General features: G+C 31.9%; 1 protein-coding gene across 1 annotated transcript; it reads left to right on the top strand.

The window, feature by feature from the left end:
- Positions 1-809: 809 nt before the first annotated feature.
- Positions 810-13,118, top strand: LOC111696355 (serine/threonine-protein kinase SIK2; the record flags this gene model as incomplete). Its single annotated transcript, XM_023465984.1, is given in 11 exon segments — positions 810-2,275; positions 2,396-2,506; positions 4,125-4,178; positions 5,071-5,133; positions 5,866-5,929; positions 5,992-6,082; positions 6,586-6,781; positions 7,450-7,573; positions 8,011-8,105; positions 9,682-9,882; positions 11,466-13,118. Coding segments are annotated over 11 exon segments (2,631 nt in total). The 3' UTR covers positions 13,056-13,118.
- Between the last annotated feature and the right edge of the window lie 8,121 nt (positions 13,119-21,239).

Raw genomic sequence — 21,239 nt, 5'->3', positions numbered from 1 at the left:
AAAATAAAAATACATTGCATTAATTGTGTTTTTTTTTTGTTATTTATTTAGAAATTAAGCACAAATCTATGAATATAGCAACAAAAAAATTATTACATTTGTTTTAATAATTGATCTGAAAATTGTCAATTATGAATCGACTTGACATTTTGCCTTGTCACTTTTAGATGGAGAGTATAGTGAAGAGATTTATTTTTAGTTGCATTAAAAATCAATATATTTTATAATCTAGTTTCTATAATTCTTAAAGGAATTCCATCAGTTAGCGTTACTAGGGTTTCCGTGTTTCCAATTCAACCACAAACCTTCAATATTTAATATCTACTGCAATATATCAGCTTTATATTTAAGTGTAAAAATATCAACCAATAAGTACAAAATTTTCAATTTCAAACTTTTCATCTTGAAGGAATTAAGTCTTTGCCACAAACTTTGTTTTTCTAATAACTTATTTTTGCGATCCAATATTAAAGATCTTAGATATTTTCAACTATTTATAATTCTGAACTATTAATCAAATAATCTGAGTTTGAAATTTCTATGGTTTACCCCATCCTAGGCCTCAAAAATATTGGAATACGAAATTTGTGTTTGTGTCAGAGACCCAATTTCTTTACTTGGTTGTAATATCGTGCCTGCCTAAGTTTTGTCAAACATTTTCAAGCTTAAAATCCAACATCATTATCAAGCATCCCATAAATATATAAATTCTATAGAAATCCTTTAGATTTTCGAGCTTAAAAATATGGTTCTACCAGGGGCGTATTCAGGAATTTGTCCAGGGGGGGGGCTTAAATTTTTNGGCCTTTGCACCCGTTGGAGTCTGAAAACCCCCTGAAATCAATAGAGTTCACTGATTTAGGGGGGGGCTTAGCCCCCATAGCCCCCCCTGAATACGCCCCTGGGTTCTACTATTAAACCAGTGGGTACTTAATGTTACTAGTCGTGGCATAATGGTTGCAAATGCAAGAATTGAAGAATGATTTGAAAATCCTAAAAAAAACTAAAATTGAGAAGTCAATATCATTACAATTAACTGGACCTGGGCTAACTTTTATAATTGTATTTATTAGAAAACTTGATGATTCTTCCCTTTTTTTACATACATCTGCTGTCATACATCTGCTGTCATACATATGCTGTTTCAATAATCGTTTTAAAATATGTGGTTTAAATTCTTCGGTCGTCTACACAAACTTTAATTAATCTGCTGGCACAAATCTTTCATACAAAATAATTCTTTAAATAGAATAAAATAATGTTGAAGTGACAAAAATATTTTTCTTCAATTCTGATAATTTTTTTCGACTGACAAAGAATGAACAACCAATTTACTTTATTTTTGTTAATTCACAAAACTATGTATAATGTGTGTACTTTTAAATAAGATTATAATGACAGTATTTTAGCAGATTCCCCTAGAGCCCATTTTATACTTTACTGATAACAATGAATGAGCTAAGTGCCTAAGTATAACTATGATCTTTGATCCTTGGAAACCCCAGGTTCCATATATTTAATTACATCTGACGCACATTGCTTCAGCAAACTTGTTTATATTTTCAAATGCGTCATTAATCTGACGCTTGCTTTGGGAACTAGATATCGTGCAACCCAGATAAAGTCTATCGTTTCTTAAATACTGAATAGAAAGTATAATGGATTCACTTACCCTGGACTAGATGCGTTCGGCTTTTTCAATTGTAATTTAACTACGTTGGGTATATGTAATTTATCCATTTTTAAATTAACAAAATTATCTTTGCTTACTTTTGATTTAAAGCGCATCCGCCGACAAAAAAAAGTACATAAGAGAATAAGCGAAATTTGCGATTATTTGATAAAATTGTGATCGAAACTCACAGGACCGAACTGTAAATTCAGTCAGCACTCAGCACTTTAAACTTAAAAAGTATGCAAGCGGAAACTTTTGTTCCGATTTACTTCATTCTCTTACCTTTACTTGATAAAAACACTAGCTTTATGAATATATGGATTTCATTTTTCACAGAATCAGTTTTTTCGATTAGCACTTTGTCAACTGGCCCATCATTTGGAAACCTTATGATAACCATGAATCATGTAAACTAACAAAATATCCATTTAACTTGTAACTTTCTGATGGAAATGGGAACATATTTTTTTAATTTTTAAGGTGGATACAATAAAGAGACGATATTTATTTTGTTATGTGATATATAATTTTTTTTCAGATGGTTTCATTTATATCTTTATGACATTAAAAATGGTCATGGCGGATATGAACAGAAATGAGGTAAATATAATATCTAAAGACAAAATAGAAAAAGACAAAATGATAATAACAATAATAATAATGATAAAATATAAAGAATAAGACAAAATGATGATAACAATAAAAATAATGATACCCTAGACTGAGTCTGGTTCTACCCTACGTGTTGGTTTCTACGAGATTGAACGAACAATAGGGAGAGGCAACTTTGCTGTGGTAAAACTAGCAAAACATAGGATTACAAAAACACAGGTTTTTATACTTTGTTCTTATAATATTTTTTCTTTTGTTATTCCTTTAACATTTTCAAAATTCCAATTTGGAAATATTTACTTTTTATCGATGATGTTTTAACAAACAAAAACTAACAAATATTCCCGAAAATGTTTAGAAAATCAAAATTGATCCAATATAAATACTGACCAATTTGTTTCAATAACTGACTTGTATTTATATATTTGGCTTATCTGTTTTTATCTGACAAGTATTAAAACGGCTGAACCAATCAGGCCCAGCTTTTTGGGGTATCCGATGGATGGTTTGTGACCGGTCAAATATTAAAGATTTGGCCTGCACAAAATTTTGATTGAAACCAAAAAATATAAACAATCAAGAGATCAAATAGCGGCACAGAGAGTTATTTTCTTAATAAAACTATGAATATATGTTAGTTTACAAAAAGGTTTGTTTTCTCTTGTTGCATTGCTGTAAAAAAACATGTTTTTCTCACAGTTACGACATCGACCAACAATAATGCATGTTAATACACACAAATCCGAGAAAATAAAAGACTCATAGTTTGACAACGGTGACACTTGTAATGGTGGATCAAAAAAAAAATTTTACAGATCTTAGTTGTGTTTCTACCTAAATTTTAACTAATTTTAATTATTTAAAATTTAAAAATAATAATTTTACGCAGGCTTTCTACACTTAATTTTGCATTTTCTAGTAAAACCTATGACTAACTACAAGATTTTATATTCTTAATAAAATTAAAAATAATTAGATTTTTCTATACGCTAACAATACCATTGTATTCATTTTAATAAAAAAAATTTTCCTGCCGTCTGCACTCTAATTTTTTAACTTATATAAGCGTAAAATCTGAGCGATCGAAACTGCAGGTGCGTAAGTTTTGAAGTTAATTGGATTTATTGGATATATTAAATATGTTGGATATATTGGATATATTAAATATATTGGATAAATTAGATATATTAAATATATTGGATATATCAAATATATTGGATATATTGGATATATTTGATATATTGGATATATTATATATATTGGATATATTAAATATATTGGATATATTGGATATATTTGATATATTGGATATATTATATATATTGGATATATTAAATATATTGGATAAATTGGATATATTGGATATATTGAATATATTGGATATATTAAATATATTGGATATATCCAATATATTAAATATATTGGATATATCCAATATATTAAATATATTGGATAAATTAGATATATTAAATAAATTGGATATATTGGATATATTGGATATATTGGATATATTTGATATATTGGGTATATTAAATATATTGGATAAATTGGATATATTGGATATTTTGGATGATCAACATTTTTTTTAAATTTTAAAGCTAGTATTTAATACTGTGTTTAATAGTATCCTGAATCTGACTCATATACTGAAGGCTGACATCAGGGCAATAAAATTACAGATGTTTCTTTAACTTTAACATACACAAAATGCAGGGATAAATTACATTCTTCTCATTCCAAGAAAAAACTTTCATTTTTAAATGTTTAATGATTTTACAATGTTTGTTTTCGGTCGTCCTGAAAACTATGCAGAAGATCTAAACTAATTATATTTTAGGTTGCAATAAAGATCATTGACAAGTGTAAACTAGATACCTGTAATCTTGCCAAGGTAGTTAATAATTTAGTGTACAGGAAGGATTCACAAGATTTCCAAAATTGGTCTAGGGAACCTGTCACTATAGATCCAGACTGCTTTGAACAGTTGCATCAATGTTTACGAATGGATAGACTTCGAAGTGTCGAACGCCTTGGCCTTTGATTTGACCTCACTGGAAAGAAAAATTGTAGCCCAGACAAATAGATTTCAGAACTATAAAGCACTTCTTTTTTAAAATTTTCAAAATTTTTATTTTCCGAAAAAGTAGTTGTGCACAATTCTAAAGAGATAAAATTGCCCGATTTTTTTAACGAAAATAATGGGTTGGTAATAAGTGTCAAAAGTCGGTCTGACAACGTAAAACTTTAATACTATTTAGGCTTTATTTAGTATAATCTCAATTTCTTAAAATTTCGTCATTGTTATCTGACCGTTTGAAAATAATGAAGATTGTGAATTGTGATACGTTGTTTGAAAATTAGCTAATTTGGTTCATTTCTTATTTATTTTTCCAATGAATTGCAGCTTTCTTTCTGGAAAAGAAATGAATAGTTTTACCAAAATAAACTCTCATTAACTATTTATGTATGTGGTCAAAGGTCGAGGTGGAATATTTGGAAATTAACCGAGCATTTTAATTTTTTAAGTTAGGTTAAAAATAGAAAATCTCCAAACAGAATTTGAAAAAAGAAACACGATTGGAACAAAAGGTTGCCTACCTGAGAAAAATAATTGATTGCATTCATACATTCATGGATATACAATTGGTTATATTTCAGTTTCTTGGAAATTATAAATCTTAATTTTGAATCTGAGACATGATTTATAATCCTAAAATTATCTAAAAATGGTTGTCTAAAGAGAAATTAACTATTTTATAAACGTAAATTTGTTTGTTTGGCAGGTTTACCGAGAAGTGAAAATATTAAAGATGATCTCACATCCTAACATAGTAAAACTGTATCAGGTAACATACATTTATAATTTGATTTTTGTTCTTTTTGTTTGTATCCAATAAACGTCGAAACGGCTGAACCTAGATCAGCCCCATTTTTTTCCAACTTATTTAACCCAAGAGAATGTTTATGTATGTTTAAATTTGAAATTTTTTGTCTGGGTTCGAATTTAAAGAAATTGGAGAAGTCGCTGAGCATGGAACCACCGATTCAAATATTCATGAATTTTTATCTTTGAATCTGTGATTTGAACCAACGTTAGGTAGTTCAGAGAATTCTTTCCAATTCATTAAATTCTGACCCTGGGAAAAAATGTCGACACATGAAATTTTTGAAAATACGCCAATTTAAAAAAAAATATTCCGCAAAAATGTTGCTTATTGCTGAGTTTTCTTCTTAAAAGATTTTTTAACCTAAGACATTTTTTTTAATAGTTCTACAAGAAAAAAATGTTTAATAACGATGTTTAAAGTTTCCAGTGTCGTTAATGATTCTTTAGCTGAAATTATATTCTATAGATAAAGGAATTAAGTCTTTGCAACAAACTCGATTTTTCTATCTCTATTTCGTTGCAACCTGATAGTGCAATTCTTTGATATTTCAAACTTAGATTATTTAAGGTAACATATTTCAAAGTTTGAAATATCTAAGTTCTACAACATCGGGTTGCAAAGATATAAGGGTTAGAAAATTTGAGTTTGTGAGCATGACAAAGAATAAATTCCTTAGATTTGAATTTCTAGGTGATGGAAACCAAATCAATGCTTTACCTAGTATCTGAGTATATACCCAACGGAGAAATTTTCGGTATGTGCATTTTTTAAAACTTTTTTTAATCAAAGATCAAAAACTAAATATTTTAATTTTAGAATACATTGCTCGGTACGGAAGAATGTCTGAACCTCTGGCTCGAAACAAATTCTGGCAAATAATCGAAGCTGTTGAATACTGTCATAGAAGGTAAAAACGTTTTTAAATGTTCTTTCGTGTAAGAAAACTGTAGACAAAATCAAAATAGTAGACAAATTGTCCATGATTTCTCTTTTTAGAAATGTACTCATTTCAATTCATGTTTCTCTGTAAAGCTAACTTACGGATTTCTTCCTACAGAAACAGAGAGGAAATTGTTCAATCAAGGAAAAAGACAAAATCTTTCACATTTTTGATCTAATAGCGGTTTCAAGGGTACCGTTGTGTTTTCTTTAAATCTTTTAAGGGTCTTTTTAAAATTACAACATTAATCTGGCTAAGAGGGGATGTCGCGTATTGCAATGACTTTCGATCACAATTAAAAACAAAAGCTTTTACTTTTTTCTCTCATATTTTTTCTCGAATATGTTTTAATTAAAAATGTAAAATATAATTGTTGATGATAAGACCAAAACGCGAGTAAATTGAAATTATTAGTTTAATTACTTCAAATCAACTGGTTATTGTAAAAATGCCATTCTTTTTATTTTCAGGAAAGTTGTTCATCGTGATTTAAAGGCCGAAAACCTGTTACTAGACGCGGATATGAATATTAAAATTGCGGATTTTGGGTTCTCTAATTTCTACCGGGAGGACGGCCATCTTGAAACCTGGTGCGGATCCCCACCCTACGCAGCTCCTGAGGTCTTTGAGGGGAAAGCGTACAAAGGACCTGAAATAGATATTTGGGTAATTTACATTTTTTATTGTTTTCAATGAAAATAAAACTAAATTATTAAAAGGGGGAAAAGGAAAATTGCAATAAAATCATCGCTCTTTGATTAGTTTCTAAAAAACACTAGTGATATAAATACTACCAAGTAGTTTTCCAATTAACTACCAAACTGTAAAAAAAAATTATATATTTCTTGATCCTTAAACAATAAACATACATATATATATCTAGACTGCATTGACTAGCTATATATATGCATATATATATATATATCTCAAATTTAGCAGAAACTATTAGCTATGAGACACATTTAAATAAGCATTTATAAATGGCGAAAAATGTTAACTTGAACATGGTATTTGCCCAAAGCCTAATTTATCTATTTTTAACAAAAAAAATCCAGTTCGTCGGATGCAGTAGGACGTATTTTACGATAATCATAATCAAGAGGGTAAAAGAAAAAGTCATTTTATTTAAGTCTGGGAAAATGTTTTAATGTTGATATGGGTGTAGAATTATTTACATTGTGTATTGAGGCTAGAACAAAACGTGTTTCCGAAAACATTTGATAAATGAGGCCGAACAAGAAAATACCATGTAAAAGAGTTTCATGAAAAAAGAATGTTCTGAAGTAAACAACGGACACTAGTCAAACTATTTATTGACTCCCTATATTTTGTAGAGTTTGGGTGTAGTACTGTATGTTCTGGTGTGTGGAGCTCTGCCTTTTGACGGAGCTTCTCTACCTCTTCTCAAGGAGAGAATTCTATTCGGCAGATTTAGAATTCCATTTTTCATGAGTTCAGGTGACCAATTTATTATTTTTAAATCATTATTTAAAAACCGATTCTCAAAATAATTCCTTCAAAATTAATAATCAATGATGTTTTCAAGGATTGTATTTCGCTCTTGTTGAACAAACATGCACTGTAAAAACGTCTCATAGGTCTCAAATGAATCCTAAGAAATTGCTCTACAATGCTGCATTCTCAGCTAAACTGCCAAGTCTAGCCAGACACCGCCTTTAAGCAGAGACGTAGAATAGATGTCTAGTCTGCGTGTATATTGATATGTTACCGTAACAAATCGTAACATTTTATTGTAATATAAAGAAAAAATGTGATCCTTGTATCCCGACACTCCCCCCTAGTAGATACATATTATTCATTATTTTAAAATTTAATATAATTTTAGTAATCATTTTTTATTTGTATATTTGTTTTCACCGTGCTTTTTGTTTTAGAATGTGAAACACTGGTCCGTCGTATCCTTGTAGTTGACCCTAGTAAACGATATTCTTTACAACAAATCAAGAACAGTGCTTGGATGCAGGCCCAGGTAAAGCAAGAACAGTGCTTGGATGCAGGTCCAGGTAAATCAAGAACAGTGCTTGGATGCAGGCCCAGGTAAATCAAGAACAGTGCTTGGATGCAGGCCCAGATAAAATAGGCTGAAGTGGGGGAAGGAAAAAATGTTTGAAAGGATGAAATAAGCAATGAATTCCTCTCCGCCAAACCCCACTTTTCTTCCGGTCAGTGTACTGCACATCAACGCAGCATGTACCGAAAGCTTAGTTTAAGGTGTTATATATTGAAATAGTACATTTTTCAGTTTTACTGTGTAAAATATTCATGTGTGTATACTGCTCAAAGTTTATCTCCTGATTGGTTAGATTTGCCTTCCGACCGACAAGGCTAGTAATTAGGACAATTAGGACAAACAGAGAACGAACGATGGGGGATCAAGTAACCATGCGCTTTGTATTTGTACTTTTCGATGAGCAAGATCTGTCCTCGTCCCTTTACGATATTTTACTCATAACGTTTTGATGAAAATAAAACATGCATGACTCCATGTGCACACTGAAATTTTATGAAAGCAATGCAAAACTTATGTAAAAATGATTTTCTCCGAGTATTCTATTAAATCCTGGATAATTTTCGTTTGATCAAAATGTAATCTACACTAATTGTAGGAAGAAACGATGTAATATGATAATTATTATTTTTATGATAAAATTACTTTCTTGGCTGGGTTGATTATTCAGGGGAAAAATAACTTGAAATGTTACACCAATGAGAAAAAATCTGAATTTAGTGGAAAATGTCTAATCTAAAACTCGAATCATATATTTAGGCCCCTTCGCCCAAATCTTAGCAAAAGGAAAATATCAAATTATTTCAAAATACTGGTATGACTTTGTGACCTTGGATCTCATCTAGTTTTGAGTTTACACCAAAATTTGTTGGTTCTTACTTCATTTAAAGAAAGAAGATAAGATTGAAAACTTTTATAACATTTATAACATTCTTGGAGTTACAGATGCTATTTTGTATATCGGTCAAAACTATTCTTTAAGTTTGCTAGTCTTAAAAAACCTGAAATTATATTTTAATGAAATCCATTTCAACAGGGTAAATCAAACATCATAAACATTTTAGAAGTTCTTTGTATACTTCCCCTTTACCAGTAGTAAAATAAAATGTTTGCAAATCCTTTATCTAATATTGAAGTTGACAAGAATTGAAATATTGGACGTCATAATTAATTTTGATTACGTCATAACCGCTGAATTAAACTTCTGAATTTAGAAACTGAATTAAAGAAACGGTAATTCTAACCTTTATATTTCATAAAAATTAGCTTTATCTATAATGTGATTAAGCTCTTCGCCCTATATATATATATATATATATATATATTTACATGTAAGTTGTAGCTGGTGAAACGGCTGTACCAAATTGGCTGACATTTTTTTAAGAAAACCCATTGGTATCCCAAAGGTAGCTTAGGCTAAAAATCTTTTATTTTTCAAGATGCTGATGGAACATTTATTTTTATAATGTATTAGATAGTATTAAATAATGTAGCGGGTGGTTTCGATCTTTCATCCTGATCCCAATATATCATTTAGGTTCCCGTTTCCCGAGCTCAATGTGACAGTTTAAATGATGAGCTGAACAGATCTTCTGAGACTAATGAGCTACACCTAGCTCCTGATGCTGATGAGCTGAACCTAGCTCCTGACACTGATGAGCTAAACCGAGCTCCTGTAAACGAGCAGATCTTGAGACTGATGCAGTCTCTGGGAATAGATCCAGTTAGAACAAAAGAGGTCGGATTTAACATTATTTAAAAAGTATTAAGAATTCAACGTCAACGACGACACTAAATTATCCAGAATTAAATTTTTCACAAAAAAAAAAAATATTTTTTTTGCCCTTTAAATTCTGCAGCTACGAATGATTTTTTAAAAGCATTATGCAAGATTTCTTTTATAAGATTTGTTATGGCCACAAACTAATGCACATTTTTGATGGCATATTTAAAACTGTAATACGAAAGAAAATTAATGTTTGCCGCAAACTCTTGACAACCTTAAAATGTAAACCTTTGATATTTTTAACTTTTATCATTTGATCTTACAGAATTAGTAGTTTGAAAAGTAAAGGTCTTCGAATTTGTGTTTGTGAAATATACGGATTCTTCAGATATTAGTAAATAAATCAATTTCCAAATGGAAACTATTTAGGTTGCTATTGTATTTGAGAATCCTTAAAATATGCACTAGAGGAAAAAGTTATGAAAATATCAAAATTAGGGGTAAGGGGGGCCTAGCTTCTCAAGGGGGGAGGAGGGTAGTCATCTTTGTGAGAAAAAAACTAGAAGTCTACTGAGGATAAATAGGGCGAACGGTGAAAGATTTGAAATTCTAAGATTTCCTAATACTAAAAAATGATAAACCCCCTTTAGCAAATAACTACAGTTGCGCCTTAACAGGGGCGGATACAGTATTTAAGTGAGGGGGGGGTTATTTTTACCAAACAAGGATTAGTATTTTATTTTTTCATAAACTGCATCTTCAAAAAATTAAAAATATCACAATTTTTTATATATTTTCTACATTTAAGTTTTTTTTTGGCTAAAGCAAATAATAATTGATACGGATATTTTTAATAAAGAATCTAATATAGATAAGAGAGTAAACAATAAGCTGCGGTGTAAGATAAAGTTGTTCAAGCTAAAAGTATAAAAGAAACATTGAGATCAGATGTATGTTTAAATTGCATGAAATGAATGAGTGTTAGATATGGGGGGGAGGGGGAACTTTACACAATAAGCATAGACTTTCTGCTTATAAATATCAACATAATCTTTTTTGAGCCAAAAGCTTACTTTTTAAGTACACTACGTCTTATTTTTAGAGAAAATTATTGTGAAAAATAAACTGTTGTTTATTTGTTTGGGTTTTGAGATTTCCTTTTGTCAAAAACTTATGATTTTTTTTTTATAAATTTGTGACCAACACTTTGAATCATAATGGAACTATAACGTTATTCAATTTGATGAATAAAGTGAAGGTTTAGCTGATGACTAGCTTTTCTTCGGAACATTTACTACTAAGAAATCATGTTGAAAAGTAATCTTTAAAATGGAAACAAATTACTACGCAACTTATTTCTTCAATTTTACGTACTTACATTTCACAGGGGGCTCCTTCAAGAAAAAGCTTGTGAGAACGGAAATTTACAGGACAAAAAAGATACAAATAATGAAAATCTTAACAACAAATTGTAGATAAAAAAATAGTCTATATTCTAATTTGAACTTAAAAACCTTTTATCTTTATCTTTGAAAGTTGGATATCTTTAAAATGTAACTAAAGACCTACAAATGAAAAATTTTATTTTATTTCAGTCTGTGATGAAGGACTGGTATGATCACTACTCAGCTATTTACCATTTACTTGTGGAGCGACTAAATCAGCAGAAACAGTCTGTGGGAAAAGGTCCGACTGACGTGAAGAAAAGGCGCCCAAGTACAATAGCTGAACAGCCCCTGAAGGGAATTCCTTGCACGGAGAACCTTCAAAGCCTTCGCCTTCGAACCACAAGCGAATCAGAAAAAGAGGCGTCAAGATCATCTTCTCAAATGCGTAGTGGAATGGGGCAGACTGACTTCACCTGCATCACTTGCGGGCAACAAATCCTTGAAAATACGACTAGCACCACCTCTTGTGCCAAGTGTGCTCGACTTAGGACCCGGAGAAAGAATTTCGCACATCCAGTCCAGGGCAATATCCCTAGTAATAGCCTAGGACCCTGGAGCAGTAGGGATAGTGGGGATAGCGGTATTAGCAGCCAGGATTGCGGGGAACTAACTCCTACAGTGGAACGACCACCAGCATTTCCCCGGGCTTGTCTCGGGCAGAAAGAACATCAGATGAATAAGCTTGTGCGGAAGCTATCTGAGATCGAAGGAGTGGATCACAGTAGCATATATCGTTCTATAAAAACCTCTGTGGATGAAGGAGTAGAACTAAACTTTTCAGATTCCACATTATCCGATTCTTCTACTGGATGTCTGAAAGGAGGACCTGCTCCACAGACTGCTGGAAGTAGAATGAAAGTGGAAGATGGTAAGGAATATCTGAGTAGCAGTGCTGCTAGTAACTCATCTAGCAATTGCGAAAGTATTGGAAGCTCTAACCTAGACTCAGGATGGACCCAGAGCTTACCCTCCTGTTCTCAGTCTGGTTCTACACTTCAACCAGACCAAGCCCAGGTTCAAATGTATAGAGGAGTCAGTAGATACAATCCCATAGCTCCTCATCTCCTATCAAGCGGATCAGCATATGATCGCAGTCTCACAAGATCTCCAGTTCACTTTAGAGAAGGTAGAAGAGCATCGGATGGTTTGGTTGCTCAAGGTATAGTAGCTTTCCAACAAAAACTCTATGAGCAAGATAACACTGGGGGAATGATTCAACTCCAGGAAGTTCGAGAGGAAGCACTTAAATTGAAAAACCTGTTTTCAGAATCAAAAACTGAAGACGGTAAACCTTCAGGAAGAGCTGGTATATCTAAGCGGATAAGTGTGCCTGAAAACTTTGTTTACTTTCCCCCCACAAAGCATCTTGCCCTGCAACAGCAACTGCTGCAGCATAAACTGCTGCAGAAAAGACAAATATTACAGAAGCAGAGATTTTCCCACGGAGATACTCTGACTGGGTTTCGAAGAGCACCTTATGGCAAACCTTACATGCCGACAGTAGGGCTTCCATTGGCCCAGCAGGGATCAGATTGTCTGTTTCAACCAATAGCAGAGGATGAACCGGGTTTAGATTCCCTGGACTATCTCAAGAATACTTTAACCCAGTCTGCTTCCTGTGGTTTAGTAACATATACAAACAGTAATGTGAATGAGACAACTCTTGATGGTCTACCTCGTGATATAGAGACTATATGTACACTGTCAGATTCACCAAGTAGATCACAACAGTCTTGATCATTTTGCAAACATTTAGGATTAAATATATACGTAGCGAGGTCAAGCAATATTGCCTTAATCCTCACTAGTTATTTATCTTAGGAAAAAGAGAACCTTAAATCTTATTTTCAACCAATATTTAGGATGTCAAAAAAATTACATTTAAATAGTTTTGAAAAAAATAAGATGTGTGTATGTTTAGCTAGAAGCAAAATACACGAAAAAGGTTCGAAAATTTTATTTAAATTTTAAAAATGATGCAGATTTGTTTAAAGTAGAAGTAAAGTAATACAATGTAACCACTCTGTATAAAACTTAATGAATAGTTATATCAATATTTCAAATGCTGAAAAGTCAAGAATTTAACGAAGTTCTTTTTAACAACGATATGAAAATGAGTAAATTAGTATAATATAACGTCTTATATAGATATATATACATAAATGTATAGAAAATATATGTTAGGAAGAACAAAATTAAAATTCCCCCCATATCATTTTATTAAGAAAACTATTATAGCAAAAAAATGTAACTTGCATGATTTGAAATATTAAATGAAATATTATGGCTAAAAATAGCCACTTTACATTACAAATTTATTTATGATAAAGGAATTATTAGTCTTTGCCACAAACTTAAGTTTTCTAATCTTTATATTTGCAACCTAATGGCCTACACCTATGAAATTTCTAACCTAAATTATTTGATCTAACAGAATTCATAGTTTTAAACATCTAAGGTCTACGACATACATATCGGGTTAAAAAGATATAGGGATTTATAGAAAATAAGAATTTGTGGCAAAGACTCAATTCCATTAGAAATTTAACTAAGTTTGAAAATTTTTGAATGCATTCTAAAATATGATGTTTTCATTGAAGGTAGAACTAAAAAGAGGACATTTTTACATATTTCTCTGACGCCTAGGACAGCTCAGAAACTAGATTTATTTCAAATAATAACAAAGATTATATACAAGACACTGTACGGGCAGTATGGTTGTAACTGTACAGGAAACAAGACACGGTACGGGCAGTATGGTTGTAACTGTACAGAAAACAAGTCCTGTAGAAAATGTTCAAAAAATCTTGTTTGTTTACAATTAAACCAGTTCTAAAATTGTTCTGTTACGTCATAGTAAAATATGTAAACAAACCTCTATCTTTCCTTAGTTCTAGTTCTTCTCAATGCTATTGGTAAACTGTGATAGAAACCTACTTAATTATGTTTGATTGTGAGCTAGTGTACTATATTATAGAAACCCTAACCTTGCTGCGAACACATTTAGAAATATGACTATTTTGTTTGAAATTAAAAAGAAAATTTAAAAATACTAAGTTTCTCAGCAAAATGTTTTTATTTTTGAAATGCTTTCAGTCGTTCGACTTTTATGAAAAAATAATAGTTTTTGTTCTATTAGTGCACCATACACCGAACTATAGTGTTCAGTATATGTTCAGTAATAATACACAATGAATATAATAAATACAAAATAATTTTGTTTAATTTTTTGTGAACTACTCAAGGAACAGTTGTGTACTGTAAGGACTGGGCATATTCCTCTTTAATAAAGAAACTTGAAATGAAATTAATTACAAAGAAAATCCCTTTGGTAAAAGAGAAATAAAGGAAAAAATGTTGTCAAAACTTTGAAATAACAAAGGCAAAATGTTTTTTAATAATAATGTAGTTTTTATTATTAAAACGACGATCTAGAGAAATTGTTTACGAATTCTGATGTATTTTTTATCCTAAAGAGCTTGTTCTTGTGTTTCTAAAAATTATTATAGGGAAAAATCAACGAGAGTCAGTTCGTCCAAAGCCCAAAAAATATGTTCTTTTATTGTCCTTTTCCCTTCATTTAAATATAATATCTGAAGTTTCTTTTATTTTTTTTTAAGGAAGTGTTCACGAAAAATGAGAAAGGGTATTATATAGGCTGATTAAATAGAATTCGATAGTGATCGCTACTTATTTTACTTCTATCTGTTGTGTTTATCCTCGAAATTTCAGGAATTATTATTTTCAAAAGTAACACAAGGATCCAGGGGCGGATTAGATGGGGGTCCGGGGCCCACTGGCCCCGCCCTGAGCTTCTGGAAAGGCCGGCCTTTCCTAAGGACATTTTAGTATATGAAATAATAGCATCAAGTATTCAGACGTAGCAAAAATAGAATTAAGTAAATGACCTGAAATAGTCGTTAAAATTGTTTTCTCATCTTATTATTTATACTAATTAACTAATTCTCCTTGATTTATCCTACTATGCATACATCATTACAGAGAGGAAGTGTGAGAACTGGCGTTTACAGATCGAAAGGACGATAAATGGAGATTACAGATAGATAATAGGAGAACTGGAGTTTACAGATAGAAAGTAGAAGAACTGGAGTTTACAGATAAAAAGAACGATAAATGGAGACTACAGATAGAAAGTAAGCGAACTAAAGTTTACAGATAGAAAGTAGGAGAACTGTAGTTAACAGATAGAAAGTGTGAGAACCGGAGTTTACAGATTGAAAGTATGATAACTGGAGTTTACAGATAGAAAGTAGGAGAACTGGAGTTTAAAGATTGAGAGTAGGAGAACCAAAGTTTACAGATAGAAAGTAGGAGAACTAGAGTTTACGACAAAAAGTAGGAGAGAACTAAATTTTACAGATAGAAAGTAGGAGAACTAAAGTTTACAGATAGAAAGTAGGAGAACTGGAGTTTTGCAGGCAGAAAGTAGGAGAGAACTAAAGTTTACAGATAGAAAGTAGAAGAACTGGAGTTTACAGGCAGAAAGTAGGAGAACTAAAGTTTACAGATAAAAAGTAGGAGAACTGGAGTTTACAGATAGAAAGTAGGAGAACTGGAGTTTACAGATAGAAAGTAGGAGAACTGAAGTTTACAGATTGAAAGTAGGAGAGAACTAAATTTTACAGATAGAAAGTAGGAGAACTGGAGTTTACAGATAGAAAGTAGGAGAACTGGAGTTTACAGATAGAAAGTAGGAGAACTAAAGTTTACAGATAGAAAGTAGGAGAACTGGAGTTTACAGGCAGAAAGTAGGAGAGAACTAAAGTTTAAATATAGAAAGTAGAAGAACTGGAGTTTACAGGCAGAAAGTAGGAGAACTAAAGTTTATAGACAGAAAGTTGGAGAACTAGAGTGTGTAAACTTATATTTTTTGAACAAATAAGAAATAGGAATGTATTCCTTTTTATTTAAATTTTAGGGTCCTTACTCCTTACTGCTCTGATCATTTAAAATAAAATTAGTATGAATGATAAAGTACACAATAGTTTCATACAAATCATAATTACAGGCAGACCACATTTTGAAATGTGTCCCACGAAACATGACAGTTGGTAAATAGCTTAGAATGTCTTCTTCCATAATTTTTTAATTTGTTTGTCATATTAAAGTAAAATCAATTTCAAAGTAAAATATATTGAGCAACAGATTTTTTAAGCGAAATAAACTGCAAACAGCCTTTAATATCTAAGACAGTGTATAGAAGACGACATTCAAAACTATTTACCAACTTTATGTTTAGATATTTTTTTCAACAACCATAATTTAAGCCTCTATATATTTCAGGGGATATTAGTTCCAAAAATAACACTTGGCCCATTTCTAACACTGTGTATTAGAAATGGGCCAAATCTGGAAAGTTATCTTTTTCAACAGTATATCTTTAACGCGACAATGTTTCAAATTCAGGATATGTTCAAAAATGGAAAACCTGACGTTGTCTTGAAAACGGTCAAGAGATTTATATAAAAAGAACTTCTATCATAATTTTGGTTTTTTTAAAAAGTTTAAAATTGGGAATTGTTGTCCTTGTCACGTTAAATAAAATATTGATTATAGTTTTACTCTCAACTTTTACTCTGGAATGGGCCGGGATCCCAAAAACCAAGTCTATAGATTTGTGCCCATTTCTAACACTCAGTGTCAGAGATGGACTAAGTGTTAATTTTGGAACTATAATATCTCCTGTATTTATCAAAATCAAACTTTCTTCTTTAAGTAAAGTGATCACAATAAAACAGATAGTCAACTTCTTTCTTTCTCCTATTGCTGAATATTTTTTTATGCTATTTTGAAATATTTTGTCATATCAAAAGAAAGAATGAAGATGAAAATAAATTCATTTTTTTCTCACACTTGCATTAGCTTCAGATTAGTTTTGCTAAAAAAGTTGTTGTTGTCCATCGATTATTGTAAATTTACAGCTTTTGAATGTCGTCTTCCTAGTAATCTTCATTACAGTTATCGAGGTGGATACCTCTTTGAACTACCACCGTTTGAACTATTGTTCGTTCGAACTATTGTTCATTTGAACCACTGACATGACGTCATATCCTGTAGTTCAAATCAACACATTACTTGCTTACTTGGACTATTTTTCTATAAATTCAGTTTTGTTATAATTTATGAAGTTAGGTCGTACAATTAACGATATAGTTAAAACAAATACAACAAATAATTCAAATGAACATAAAATAGTTTAAATGAACCAAAAAATAGTTCAAATGAATCAAAAAATAGTTAAAAAACAAAAGTGTTCAAATGAAATTGTTCAAATGAACCAAAAAATAGTTTGAATGTATCAATTAGGGTTAGATTAGGTTAAGACAATTTGAGGGCCGAGCGCTGCGGCTAGGACAGGCTAAGGGGCCGAGCGCTGCGGTTAGGACAGGCTAGGAGCCCGAGATCTGTGGCAAGTAACAAAAAAAATAGTTCAAATGAACAAAATAATATAGTTAAAATGTATGTATTTTTATGATTAGGTTACGACGATTTCTGGACCGAGCGCTGCGGCTAGGACATGCTAGAGGGTCAAGCGCTGTAGTAAAGGAGGTGCGAGAGGGACGAGGGCCACGGCTATAAGACAAGCAGGTGGCAGGCGCTGCGGCCACAAATTTATAAAATAATGATGCCAATGTATTCAAATAAAAAAAAAATTTTAATTAGGTCATTTGAAAATGATTATTTTTTATTTTGTTCATATGTACATAATGTTTAAATGTGCAATTGTACGTTAGTCTAATCGGCCATTGGTCCTATCGATTTAGCATCCTTAGATGATTTAACAAAAGCTTAACGAAAAAAATGGATCGTTCAGAGAAATGAAAAAACCGGCCGTTTTTTGCTGCAGGGTCACCCACAAAGAATGTTGTGGGCGATTTCCCAAGGGATGGGTTGATCCCTGGGCGTCTATGAATATCAAGAGGATTTCCTAAGGGAGGGGTTGATCCCTGGGCGTCTATGAATATCAAGAGGATTTCCTAAGGGAGGGGTTGATCCCTGGGCGTCTATGAATATCAAGAGGATTTCCCCCGGGATGTTCCCCACAGCTTTATTTGTTTCTCTTTCTTCAGTCAAATTAATCAGTTTATCCATCAAAAAAGATTTTCAAGGTACAACTTAAAATTCAGCTTTTGGATTGTCATATAAAAAAGTTTCAGGTCGTCATTGAAGTCCCATCTATTGTGGGTAAACCTGAATAGGAACAAAAAACGAAATCTCTGAAAACGTTAACAATTACTCAAAATTTTTCAAAACCGTTCGTTCATGAACAATCAAAATCGTTTACATAGTTCATTATTTCTATTCCACCATTGTTCAAAGTGTGATTTGATTATTGTTTGTGTTATTGTTATAAAATATCTCCATTTCTGTGCTGATTGATTGATTGCCAAATCCTCTCCGTCTCTCATCTGTTAAGCAGAACAGTGTGAAAAGTGTCTTTACTCCTTAGTTTTCTCCAAACCTTCTCCAAGAACGGGAGGACCACAGTTCACAATGAAAAAACGAGAAAAAAAAAATTAAGTATGCAGGATGTCTCCTAAATAACCAATTTCAGATATTTTAAGCTTTAAAATTATCGTTTGGAACAGACAAAAACATTTATCATTTAATAAAAATATTTTTGCCCAGTTTAAACTTTAGGACACACTATGATGCATTTCAGCTTTTTTTATCAGATTAGTTGATGCCACGCTCTCAGTTTTTAACCGATTTTCCGTTTTTAGGACCTTATAACTATAAATTCAACATTTGTTCGATCTAATATTTTGTCATATTTATGAAGAAATGGCTTATCTAAGAAATGTTCTATCTATAAAATTATATGTCTTTAAAATCTTCTGACCATGAAATGTCCATCTATGAAATGTCCATCTATGAAATGTCCATCTATGAAATGTCCATCCATCTATGAAATGTCCATCTATGAAATGTCCATCTATGAAATGTCCATCTATGAAATGTCCATCTATGAAATGTCCATCTATGAAATGTCCATCTATGAAATGTCCATCTATGAAATATCCATCTGTGAAATGTCCATCTATGAAATGTCCATATATGAAATGCCCTGCCTATGAATTGTCCTTTAACAGTGTTGAACAATTATATAAATACAATGAAGACGACTTTTTTAATCAAGTAATCAAAGAGATCCTCTTTTAACTGACAGCTTATTTTAACTTCTATATTTATTTGTGTGTATCCATGCTGTTTTACAGCTTTATGTAAATCAAAATTGAAGTCGAAAGTCGTCTTCATTGTATTGATATAATCAACTACCACTGTATTTAATGTCCCAACAACATTAAATTTCATTTATAATCCAAGAATTATTTTAAAACAGTGATTGAACCTAAAAAATCTTAATACGGTGATATATGCCTATTGACCATCATAATACAGACGACATTCTAGTGCAGCTTCGCTTTCTATCTAGCTTGTATGTAAACAAAAAGAAGCTTTTTATTTTACAGGCCAATATTCTTTGCTGTCAAAGAACATATTTTCTTATGACAAAGAATTATAATTGGACTACTACTTGTCACTTGAATTTGAACTGAGTATAAATACATTATCCATTTTATTATTTTTGGGAAATCAGCTAATGGCCCACGTGCAGAAGCTTTTCTGATATCCCAAATCGAAATAAAAAATGACTACATAGTTTGAAAAAAAAAAATTAAGCCGTCCTATCTAACTTTCTTTGAAATTTTATGCTTTATTATGCAGAACTAATCTATGTAGAACTGAACCAAGCAAAACTAAACCATATGTAGAACTGAACTAACAGAATTAACTATAACAACTAAACTATGTAGAACTGAACTAACAGAATTAAACTATGTACAACCAAACTATGCAGAACTGAACTAACAGAATTAAACTATGTACAACTAAACTATGTAGAACTGAACTAACAGAATTAAACTATGTACAACCAAACTATGTTGAACTGAACTAACAGAATTAAACTATGTAGAACTAAACTATGTAGAACTGAACTAAGCAAAACTAAACTATGTAGAACTGAACTAACAGAATTAAACTATTACAACTAAAATATGTAGAACTTAACCAAGCAAAACTAAACTGTGTAGAACTAAACTATGCAGAACTGAACAAAGCAGAACCTTATGTAGAACTGAACCACATAGAACTGAATTGTGCTGAACCAAGGAGAATGGAATAGAAGGGAGATACAACTGACGCGGCCTGCCATACTCCTTGGTTCAGTACTGCAGTTCAGTTCTACTTCGTTAAGTTCTACATAGTTTATTTCTACATAGTTTAAGTTCTACTTAGTTCAGTTCGGCACTAATAAGCAGCTGCAGAACTGAGCCAGACAGATTTTGAGGATTTGGAGGAAAGAACCCAGGGTCTGGAATAGATATCCTAGGGTATGGAGTAAAATCCCAGGATCTTGAGGGTCTCGAGTAAAATTTTAGGATCTGAAGTAAAATTCCAGGGTCTTGAGTAAAATCCCAGGGTCTGGAGTAATTCCCGGGGTCTGGAGTAAAATCCCAGGGTCTTAATTGTAAAATCCCAGGGTCTGGAGTAAAATCGCAGGGTCTGGAGTAAAATCCCAGGTTCTGGGAGTAATTACCGGGGTCTGGAGTAAAATCCCAGGGTCTGGAGTAAATCCCACGGTCTTGAGTAAAAACCCAGGGTCTGGAATAAAATCCCAGGATCTGGAGTAAAATCTTAGTATCTTTAGTAAAATCCCTGGGTCTGGAGTAAAATCCCAGGATCTGGAGTAAAATCCCAGGGTCTTGAGTAAATCCCAGGGTCTGGAGTAAGATCCCAGGGTCTGGAGTAAAATCCCAGGATCTTGAGTAAATCCCAGGGTTTGGAGTAAAATCCCAGGGTCTGGAGTAAAATCCCAGGATCTTAAGTAAATCA

Source organism: Eurytemora carolleeae, unplaced genomic scaffold (assembly GCF_000591075.1).
Source record: "Eurytemora carolleeae unplaced genomic scaffold, Eaff_2.0 scaffold69, whole genome shotgun sequence".
NCBI classification, from domain to species: domain Eukaryota; kingdom Metazoa; phylum Arthropoda; class Copepoda; order Calanoida; family Temoridae; genus Eurytemora; species Eurytemora carolleeae.
This window is presented reverse-complemented; position numbering and strand designations above follow the sequence as displayed.